This window comes from Barbus barbus (assembly GCF_936440315.1).
Source record: "Barbus barbus genome assembly, chromosome: 18".
Lineage (NCBI taxonomy): Eukaryota > Metazoa > Chordata > Actinopteri > Cypriniformes > Cyprinidae > Barbus > Barbus barbus.
In genome coordinates, this window is record NC_136746.1 from 7,877,164 (window position 1) to 7,889,307 (window position 12,144).

Consider the following 12,144-nt stretch of genomic DNA (forward strand, 5'->3'; position numbering starts at 1 on the left):
TTCATTCATTCATGAGTCATTAAGTTAAATTGGAACTAGAATCTTTTCTTATTGTATTCTTGCTTGTGAACATTAACACACATTAGCTATCTAAACAGGGACATTACATCGATTTTTACTCCTTTAATATACAGCTAATTATAAATACTATAACCTAACCTTTAAGGTCATTGCACACTGAGTTAGAAATTTTCGTCTGATATTTTTGCACGTTAAAAAATAAATACGACCTCACGTTGTGTCAATCACGCTTACACACTGCCTCCGAAACTTTCGTCCGTCATAAAAAAAAAAAAATTCGGATCAGGTTCGATTTTCTGAGTTTTTGCATCCGTAGCATGCATTTTGATAGGAAAAGATGACGAATACGGAAAAACGCATGCAAAGATTTTGGAATCAGTGTGCAAGGACCTTAACTCGATCATAATTTTTTTTAACAACAACTTTATACCTATTACCTACGTACCTATTAAGCTCACCAAAATCTATATCAAGACATTTTTAGTGCACAAGATATTGGTTTCGGTACAAAACGTTATGCTAAAATAAAATATTAATCTCTCACAGAATTTTTTTTTTATTTTATTTTAAATGACAAACAAATTTTGATTAAGATATACATCATTAAGTTCTAAAAGTCTGGCTGTGCTTAATGGTTACATTTGTGTACACTTTAAGCACACCCCTGTTCCCATTAATTATTTATTAAAAAAAAAAAAACTTTTAAAAAAATAATTGAAAAATGTTTTATTTGAAGGTACAAAGTCAATAAAGCACTAAACACTAAAATCAAGCAACAGGGCATTCAATTTGATCAGTTATACCTGTATATTCATAGTGAAGTGTCATTTAAGGACACTGCAACATCAAGACTAGTCCACGTTCAGCAAATCACGTTCAATAAAATATTCCCTTGACTCCCAGAGTGTGGGAATTAACCTGGCTAATAGGTGCGTTTACCCTACTTTCTTATTTCACTTTTACAAATGAGGACGTCCTCGCTCACACTGATATCAACAATACAAATGACTTACTCATTCACATGAAAAAGACTATCCATTCTGATTATCCAAGTTCTCCATGGCTCCTTCTTCTCTGTTGTGTGGGTGTCCTAACACAACCTTCCTCTAACAATCTGCGGTTGAAATGAACTGAAGTTGGAAAGCAATAAAAGGGTTCTGTGGCCAAGTTAAGCAACACAAAAGCTTCAGACTGCATTGCTGTTTTGTACAATGCCATTTATGATGGCACCATGTTGCTGGATTGTTTATGTAATGCTTTTGTTAGCGTCTCAAACTCAGCCTGAGACAGCCCTCACACGGACCATATGATGCATATTACACAGAAGAATGAAAAAAAAAACATTTTATTCTTATTGGCTTGCATTGTGCAGTTTCTGGGAGTCAGAATGCAGCTTTTCGTAAGTTTGCAGTGTTAGATATTTAGTTAGTACCAAGTAAACAAGATTAATTTCCAATAAACATCTAAATCTATGGTTGGTCACTTTACATTTCGGACAAACAGCCCCTTTCTGTTTGAATGGGCAGTTCTTGATAAAAATAAACAGCGATGTGGACCAGACTTCTTGCCGATTTTCAAACGTCTGACTATGTGACTAGCTGATGTGGGAGGCATTTCCCTAAATTTTTGTTTGCGTGTGACTGCTGTATGTCGAACATGTCTTGTTTTGTCAGGCTCACCCCATTGTGGTTTCTCTGTCTGAATATATCTCTTTTTCTGTCATCCCTCTCTATGTCTGTGTGTCTGTCCTATAACTCATGGCAGCCATTCTCTCTGTAGTCCGTTTGACCTCAAATGCCCTTGTCACTCCGTAGGGGCCAGCTGTGCATATGCATGCATGTGCGTTGGTGTATTTCTGGCCCTCTGTCTTTCTTGTTCTAATTTAGCGAGGCTCAACAAACCTCGTTCATCATGGGGAGGAGCGGTGGAGCTCTGCATGCTGTAAACGATATTACAGAGCCTCTGAAGCTGAAGTATGTCATTTTTTGAAGTTAAAATACTTTAGCCTAGATAAATATTAAAGGACTACTAAGCCAGGCTGATTCCTTACATAGTGTCAAACACTAGCGTTTTCAAAACATTGCTCTATTTGTTTGAGAATCTGACCAGTCCAGCACGGCAACACTGACTCAGCCAATAGTGTGAGATTCAGCCAATAGTGTGAGATTCAGCCAATAGTGTGAGATTGGGGGTATACACAGTATATTAGTATATATTTTTTAAACTGCTGTTTTTACTTTACATTCCTGTGGTCAGACATGTTTTTAGTGGGCGTTCAGATAGAATGTGTTCTTGCGTTCAAAACCTGACAGAGCACAATTGAATGTAAAGAATGGTCATTATTTATTTTTTGGACTGTTTTCATGTCTTAACATGAAGCACATTGTGCAAGACGCTAAAACAAACATTGCAAAAAGAGGGCCAAATATGCCTGTCGATGGTGTCGGGAGGACGAGTTTAAAGATGCACATTTCTGAGAGTGTTTTACTGTGCAAACTGTCCGACAGCTGAATCAAAGCATGCGGTCACAGGTCATGGTGATTTAAAGCACCACTCGAAATATCAGAACTAAAAATAAGAAAAAATCTAAAACTAATCAAGCTCACTAATCAGACTTTAAGTCATGGCTTTCCTAGTCTCACAGAACTGGACTTTTAACTATTTGTAAAACATCTAGTCCACTTTGTTACTTATGCTGGCTAAGGATTGCCCACTTAGGAACTCTTAACATGATGTTTAAGGGTGTTTAGGATCCTCTCAAACTCTAGTGCACTCTAGTCTCTGATGTTGACACCTCTCTCTTTCAGCAAGGAGCCAAACTGATCATACTGGTATCAGGGTGCATTACTCTTAAATATTGTGTAAGCATTAACGGCCACCGTTCAGACATGCCCAAATGTGTCATGTCAAAAACCATTAGCCTCACTATGATTTATGAAGGGTAGAGATGGAGAGATATGGAGTAAATAATAATGGAGAAGAGGAATACTATTGCAGTAAATCAAATTGGAAATCTTCAGCTTTTGACATTGCAGAATGGATATGCATGTCTTTACCAATTCAAGTGCAAGCTTGCATGATCTGTACATTCCCACTTTATGACCACTGTTAAAATGAAGAATCTTTGGAAAAGTGCCCTTGCAAATGTTTTTTTCTTTTGTCTGGCCTCTGGGTGTCATGAGTCACCAGTAAAGAGCTTTGGTTGAAGCACTGAGAATTTCAGCGCATTCACAACACATTTTTGTATTTTTATTTAGTGCAGAGTTTATTCACTTAAATGCTGTGTCATCACATTTATAGATTCCTGAAATTGGTCTCACCTAGCTAGACTACCAACATACAATTATGTCTCCTTTCCAGCTTATTCTGGTTAAGAACTGCCTATTTAGGAAAGTCCTAGTCATCGGACTGCTAGTTATGTAAAGACAAATCAGACTACAACTGCTGACTTGTTGTAAGTTCTTCACAGTTTTATGTGTGACATGCATCACTTGGTGTTGCATGCGAGGCTGAAAGCGACTCTTTATTGAATCCACAGAGTGATGTGGTTTATTGATTTAAGATTTGGGTTGGTACTAACCAGAATGTTGTAGGTTCAAACCCCTGAGCTTTTTGTGCATGACTCTTAACCCTCTTTTGTTCAAAGCGGACGGTCCCTATAATAAGTAGAGTAATAAATTATTTTTGGATGAAAGTGTCAGCTAAATGACTACTTATTCACTCTCATAAATGCTGGGGTGTTTGATATTGCTGCAGCAGTGCGTTTTAGTGGTGACGCTGTTTCTGGTAAGGCATTGGGATGTTCGTGCAGATGCGCTACTGAAAGTATGAACAGGCCTTCCGCTTTCACCCTTTGCAACCTCTCTCTTTCCTGTGTGCCACCAACTGCCTTCCTGTCTTCACTATTTTAGTGTCATATCTGTGGGCCTTTGATGAGTCTCTGTTTCCTTTCTCGAGATGACTGTGCCCATCGGCAGGCCACGCGATAGCGGCTTCTGCTCCTCAGACATGCTGGACCACGGGGAGTGGCACATGCCTTGTGTCTGCACTGCAGCAGAGTTATTTTGCAGGTCTCACTCTGGGATTTTTTTCATTCTGCCACCAAGTTTGTGTCTACGGTTCAGGCATCTCACTTGTGCCTAAGTTTGATTATTGTCAAGAATTGAGCACTTGGGTACATTTATAGACCCAAAAGGTTGGAATTTGCATGCAGATCTGTTAAAATGAAATATTGCACCTTTTCCCTGTTTAACACTAGGTATACACTTCAGCACTTATTTTACATGTCAGCTTTTTGAATTAGTGCATCTGCATACCTGTGTATGACAGTTTCAGCCACGTTAAATTTGCCTTAGGGTCTTACACACCAACACGCCCGGTTTGACCTGACTCACAAAACCGGTCAATCTACTCTTGAAAAAGTAATTAATAGACCTAATTTCTCTCAAATGTCCTGTTGAGCAAGTGCGCCTTTAACTTCTAAAATTATATTAATAACTTGAAATCATCTGACAAGAACCTACATGTAAATGTATGTAAGCTCAATAAGGAAATTCTTTGAAATGGATTTGCAGTGGTTGCTTTGCGGTGCGATGCGACAACGGTTGTCTCCGGTGTAGACACAGTGTTATTGACCCAGCGTAGCACAATTGCATTATTTGTATAACAATAAATATGGGTAAAACCTACACATAACACACTCACACTTTGAAATTGATAACAACAACAGATTTGGTGGGAAGAAATGAGCATATTACAGTAAGTCTCACAAAATTGCAGAATTCATAACACTTTTTGGAGCAAATGTATCTATTTTACAAAGTAGGATTTACTAATACAAGTATTTGACATCTCATATATATTTAATTTCTGTACGTCTAGTGATGGGGAAAAGGGTTATGTGCCCTAGACGTTAAAGACGTTTTAAATGAGCTAAAATGCAATGCTGGGGGTCAAACTTTTCAATGTTTAATACAGTATTTAAATGGTCATATAGTCAAATTTATTAACTTTTCATGATTATATCCTTACCGGTTCAAATATATTACCTTTTGAGTTCAAAAAGACTTTTCGGTATCAAAAAATAGCGGTGAACCTTTGCACCCATAAATAAATATCACTTCAGGTGTCTGAGGCTGTTTGCATACATTTTCTACTCACCGTGGCAATATTAATTCTGAAATAACGTAGCGATACTGTATGATCTCAGTAAAGTATGCCAGATTGTGCTGGTCCGCTGCATCCTCTAGGACCTAGTGCTTTGCAGCCGACCCATGAAAAATTGTATTCAACAATGTGGTGGATGTGTTTGCGACGTTCCTTTTAATGAATACAATTTCGCTTTATTACACAAGCAAATAAACAGCACTTAACAGTCATTAATTTTCGATGCATTCTCCAATAGTATTCTTTATTAATATGCAAATAAACAGTTTGTGCAAGTTGGTAAATATAAAGACTTCCTCAAAACACGGTTATCTAATTTGTGATTCTGGAAACTGTGGGACTTTACCAAAAATATATAGAGAACGTGCTCCAACAGCTTTGGGCTACTGTAGACATACTGTGTGTCTATAGAGAGACTGCTACTGCTGTGTTAATAGCAGTGTATGAATTGGCACTATAACTTTATAACTAATTACTTTAATAATGAAAATAGATGGAATAACACCCAAATTTTACATTTTTGTTTATTAAAATACTAATAATTTCCAGTTCATTATTTGTATGATTCAGAGAGCTCTGGACATTGTGGAGTTTTCAAGGTTTGGAATGTGCTTGAATTTTCAATAACATCCTTGAAAACACTTGAACTTTTTTCTTAGAACTTCCAGTATAATAATAAAACAAAAATAAATCAAAGTAAAAAAAAAAATTTTTTTTCAAAGATCAAGTGCTGGAAAAGCTCTTCAATTCCACTCTACAACAACTGTACGGACCCTGAGTATTCCAGATTAAGTGCATTTCAAATCAGAAATTCCATTTAACTTGGGATACTGCCATCAATGAAAACTGTCTAATGTAGGTAGTAGGCTAATGTAGCTTAGTAGGTTTTGGAAAAGAGCTAGTGTGTCTTTTTTGATCATTCAGATGTAGGCGTACTCCCTGTTTGTGGTTTGTAATTTCATTGAAAGCTGAAATATGTTTGGCTGAATGCAGATGATAAGTGTGCAAGTGCATGCATATGCCTACAGTATGTGAGTGAGAGTGGGAGTTTGACAGTCCCTATGATTGGCCTTTGACCTACTTTCTTTTGGTTCCTCGTCTGTAATTGTGTCAGTATGACACTCATATCCCACTGAGAGACAACGTTTCCACCTCGTATGCTGGTTATCTTCTCAATCTCCTCTCGTTCGGTTTATAGGCTTTTTTTAATGTGGAGGGACTGCGGTGTACGTGGCCACGATATTCTTTCTCTCCTCTGTTCTCCTCTCTCTGGCTCTCCTCCTGGCTTCTAACCAGTCGCTTTTTGTTGTTGGTTTTTCTTCCAACTTGGCAGCTGTGTGCTGAAGGAATGCTCTCTCTCACTCGCTCTCGTTCTCATTGTTTTATAGCTCTCCTCAGCGACAGGCTGGCCCCTTCACAAACGTGGGATAATTAAATGTTTCATTCTTTTTTAAACACTGCTGCTATGCTCCACTCCTTCTCCTCAGGTCTAAGATTAATAAACAGCCGTGTTGTTTTTGAACGAGGGCCTGCCAAGGCACACTTACCATTATAACTCACTGAACTCTGAGGGATATAAACTGTAAATGTATGAAAAGTGTATAAGTTGTATATAAACTTAGACACTAAGACTCGGAATGATGTACAGGTAATGACTGAAGCTCATAAACACACATGCACTGTCATTCACTCACATTGTTTTGCAAAGCATGACGGTCATGGGATCATCATTGGATTAGTATTTTCTGAAAACAGTTTCTAATACTACAGAAGTATTATCACTTCATGAAGTCGCAGCATTAGCATATAGCTTAATTCATGAGGTAAAATTGAATGCCACGTAAGGTTATTTGAGGTTTCTTAGATTGGATTACTAAGCAACTTATGGTCATACACTTAAAACCAAGATAGTTTTCAATCAGAGAGCTAAGATTGCTCCTGTTTGATTGTGCAATGGTTTGTATTGGTGGCGTTATTAGTGACAATATTAGCTATAAATAGATGCACATTTTAAAAATCCACCAACAATTGTATGCCATCCTGGCCCTTTTGAACTACTTCATCCATACTAGGATCTGAGACTAGTGGTTGACCAATATGAGAATTTAGGCAGTTAGATTCTGTAACTACACCATTATCTTAGCAAAAAGTCGTATCGTATTTCTTATTATGAAAATAATATGCGTTCAAGAATATACTTAATTGCAAACTGACTGTAATGTTTTCTGACATGTAATGTTAATTGCAATTAAATGATAATTTGTTGACGTTTACATTTATATTATATGCAATTAGCTGAATTAATTGCAATTAGTAACAAATGGGTAAAAAAAAATTTTTTACCCACTTAAGTGTTATGTAATTATATCTTTATATGTATTTTTCATAAACAATCTAATATACTAAAACTATAACTACTTTAATGTCATTCCTAATGAAACTTCATGTATTAAATGTATTGTAATTAAACCTTTGTAATGATAAAGATGTGATTTATTACGTTTAAAAATAATAACTGATTATAATATTGAATAACACATTACAGTTAAAATTATGATGAAGTACTTTATATGTGCTTTAGTACATTAGTTAACACATCACAAATAAGTGTGCTTGTTTAAAGCACAACAAAAATTGTAAAAAACATAATGGTTTAAAATGTACTTTCAAATAAAACTTTTAATTTTGTCATTATTACAAATTTACTTTAGTTTGTTTAAAAAAGAACATGAAAGTGTACTGTAAGAACGCTTAAGTGGCCTTTTGTTTCACTAATATTATATTATAGTATAGTTTTTGTAAACATACTTTTTGGATTTGAAATACACTACAAGTGTGCATTCAATACAATGAAATATTTCTTTTCACAAGGGTGCTCAGGATAGTTGATTGTGAAGGGTTTGTGGTTCCATCAGCCAATCAGCTTCGTCACGATTCTATTTTCGTTCAGCTATGAAGTAATTAGTCACACTTTGTCTGGAACAAAGTTCGGTAACACTTTATTTTAAAGTGTCCGTTACACTTGTCGCATGTACACTTACTGCTATAATAACAATAAATTATGCGTACATGCAAGTAACCTTAACCCTAATCCTAACTCTAACTGTATCGTAAGTACATGTAGTTAATTAATATTACTCAGTACTTGTATGATAAATGTATAATTACACTGTAACAAGGACACCTTAAAATAAATTGTAACCCAAAGTTCTAATGAGCAAAGATGGCAGCATGCAGATTGTGTACTTCTGAGGCCACATGCTCCAGCCTAGCAACAGCCATTGAGCCTATTGCTATTTCTACTCTTGCATACTATATGCTGTAGTATGCAAACTAGGACGCTTGAGTTGTGAAACAGTCTGTGTCAACCGGAATAGCCTCAGCAATTATATGGAATTGCAATTTACAGTTTTGTTTTGCATCTTGATGTCTTCAATCACGTGATGTGACAAATATTTCAGCATGTGCACTTCCAGCAGCAAGTGCGCAGTCATTTGAACGATGGTTGTGGAGCTGTAGTAATTTGCTGTAGTATGCGTGACCGGTTTCTGGAAGCTTTGACACCTCCACGTGGTCTCCACCCCTCTCCTGGCGCTCCCTTCCCCCTGTCCCAGTGCACAATAAAACAACATACACTGTGTGTGTGGCTCCGTTGGAACAGCAGAGGTTAAAGACGTGCAAGCTTTAGCCACTCCCTTAGCCAACCAAGATTTTCTTTTTTTATCCCTTTATCTCCTCCTCCTCTAGTTTCCCTTGTTCTCGCTCACCCTCGCGCTCACTCGCTCGCCCTGGCTTTTGTGTGAGTGGACCTATGTGTGCAGCACTGTCCAGGAAAGAAAGAATTTGTATGTGAGACAGAGAAAGAGAGACACAGACTGCAAAGAGACAGACAGACAGACGAGAAAAGAGGACACGAGGAGAAACGGACGAGCAGCGGTGAAGATTGCAGACATATGCGCGAGCGGAGAATGGAAGACAGTACGACAGGTTTAGCTCCAGTGTGCAACTCTACGGCCACGCTGAACCACCACTGCACCGGTAAAGCAGCGCTGTGGGATTGTGGGGAGGGCTGTGTGTGTGTGAGACTGAATTTATGAAGGTGGTGTTTGCGTTTGTGTGCGTGCGCAGTGTATTAGCACGAGTCTTCCTTTTTGTCATTTGGAGGTTCCCTTCTGCACACCACACAGAGAGGAAGTGTGTGTAACGTTCTAACCTCACTACATTGATGCACCTCAGCCATGTGTGTGTGTGTTTTGGGAGTAAAGCAGTTTATTTGAATGCTGGTCACCACACTGATAGAGAGCTTTGTGTGGTTATAGTCTTAGAAATAAAGGTTCTTTATTGGGATCAATGATTCCGCAAAGAACCTTTACCATCCATGGAACCTTTTCATTCCACAAAAGGTTCTTTACTGTGGAAAAAGATTCTTGAGATTATTAAAATGTTCTTCATACTAAGACAAAAATGGTTCTTTCACTCTTCACTGAAAGGTTCTTTAGGGAACCAAAACTGGTTCTTCTATGGCATTGCTGTGAAAACCCCCTTTTGGAACCTTTATTCTTAAGAGTGTGCTCGAGTGTGCTCAGTCATGGACTGTGATTATCATGATTAATCACAAATTTAAAATACTAGGATTTAAGGCCATTGCACACTGAGTCCGAATTTTTCGTCCGAAATTTTCGCACGTTGAAAAATAAATACGACCTCACGTTTTGTCAATCACGTTTGCACACTGCCTCCGAAATTTTCGTCCGTCCAAAAAAAATTCGGATCGGGTTCGATTTTTTGCATTTTTCGCATCCGTATACAGCATTTTGAGATGTTTGAGAAGGTGTTTTGACAATTCAGAGCCACCGTACAAGTGAAAGCCAAAATCCAAAATAGTGTCAGACAAATTAATACACTTCGTTTTGCAGCACAGAGCACTTTATGACAAACAAACTGCGGAATACAAAGATACAGAATATAAAGAACTGCTGTAGCCTATTTTTTTATGCCTGGCGCGCACCTTTCCGATGCCGTTCGGTGTGTGTCTGTGTGTGTGTGTGTCTGTCTGTGGGTGTATCCATACCTCAGACATTCTCTGTTCAGGATAAATTGGTTCACGGAAATTGGTGGTCTTCTTTTTATTATGTGGACTCAGTATCGCTAGCAAAGTATCAAACTGAGGCACTGACATCCAGAAATAAACTTTGAATCTCTCGGGATAATCCCGCAGTTCTTTCTTTGATAAGGAGGTGGAACTCTCCTTCCTCTCTTCGCAATGATTGGATGGACCCAATATTTCCTTTTTTTTTTTTTTTTAAAAGAGAGAGGACAACAAAATCATCCTCACTGCTTTAAGACATTTTGTATAGTTTTGCGATTTTTTTTTTCGCAACGGATTAATTAAAACGCATCGGACTCAGTGTGCAAGGTCTCTGTGCGTGACGAATTTTTAAGATTGCGAATGCGAAAAAACGCATGCGAAAGTTTCGGACTCAGTGTGCAGAGACCTTTACTTGTAAATGTGTTGAAATAAAGAAATGCACGGCAAACTAGTTTAAGGAAACAGAACCTTTCACATCTCCGTGAAATATATAACATGTTTTGTAATATATATTTTATATAAAATATAAATATTTTAATTTTTACATTTTATATTTCCATAAACTAAAACTTCCATAACTTTTTTGTAATATACTTTTTTCACCTGCTTATAACTGCTTTTTTTCACCTGCTTTCACTTTTATAACTGCTAAGTGTCTTCTTTAAAAAGAGACCAACCTTAAGTATCTGCTCCAAACCATTCAAAATTTATAACAATTTAAGTTGGAAATGTCATTTTCAGGCCTATACTCAAAAAGTGGAACCGACAGTTGACAGGTTAAGTACAAGATATGGGTGTCATGCCATAACATATTTTTAATACGAGTGACTTTATATTTAATTTGAATATTAAAAACATTGTAAGTTAGGCTACTTATCATAACACTTTCATTGTACAGATAGAGAGCAAAGAACATTTTCACGGACAGTCTAGTGTTCAAGCACTCTCAAAAACTCCCATTAAAATCACTGAAGCTGTAAAATTAATATCTTACAGATTCATACACACATCTGCACTTTGTTGTTTCTAACGAGAGAATTAGCCAGAAAGAGGTATTCAGACAGAGAGCGAGTGAAGAAAACACCGGCATTTCAGCGATGACTCATCTGAATGCCTCTGATTGGTCATTGCATTTATGAGATCAACAGCATCGCGTGTGATTGGTTATAATGCGCAGCGCTGTACAAACGCGTCTGTATCTGGCTCAGCGCCAGCCAGCAAAGGTAGATTTGAATTTAGCATCTGATGATATGACACGCTGAATGATTTAATCACCCTGGTGTTATAGTATCACATAGAAAATATTATTTGGCTATTTTTTGTCTTGGAAGCTGCATTCAAAATCCACTTGGCTCAAAAATCTGAGGGGGCACGTGCCCCCTCACTTAGAATGGGCACGACGCCTCTGATGCTACATAAGACAATTTATGAGATTAATAGTACACTTTTACTCAGAACTCACTTTAAACCACCATCGAGTGTTTGTAATAACTTCCTTTTGCGATCACATGTGTATATAAAGGCTACACTTTGGGCGGCTGCGGTACATTATAAAATTAGCCCAAAAAAACGCAACCTACAGCTCTGTAATTTTTCCCGCGACTGTATTTTCAAAATAGCCCAATTGTACGGGAAAACCACGACCCTGGCAACACTGGTTCACTGTACCCTTATCACATATGATTATACATATCTCTCGCGTGCACTCTCTCTCAGACACACTCGGTCTCTCTCTCTCTCTCTCTCTCTCTCTCTCTCTCTCTCGGACAGACTCGCTCTCTCTCTCCGCGTTCGCTTCACTTTTGTCTAGCCCAGCGCCTCATAATCACACAATCCCTGCATCCCAATGTGCATACTATCGACCCTAT

At 37.7% G+C, this 12,144-nt stretch overlaps 1 protein-coding gene across 3 annotated transcripts in view; it reads left to right on the forward strand.

Annotated features, from left to right (window-relative positions):
• LOC306884681 (echinoderm microtubule-associated protein-like 4) overlaps positions 1-12,144 on the forward strand; it is an 89,675-nt gene that overhangs the window by 18,496 nt on the left and 59,035 nt on the right. The window contains exon 1 of one of the 3 annotated variants that reach the window (XM_079440779.1): positions 8,943-9,225. The exons of 1 other annotated variant lie outside the window; for it this stretch is intronic. In XM_079440779.1, the coding sequence (XP_079296905.1) occupies positions 9,141-9,225 (85 nt within the window). In that variant the 5' untranslated portion in view covers positions 8,943-9,140. Of the gene's footprint in view, positions 1-8,942; positions 9,226-12,144 lie in introns of those variants that run through there. One more of the 3 variants, XM_079440780.1, reaches the window with a different exon arrangement.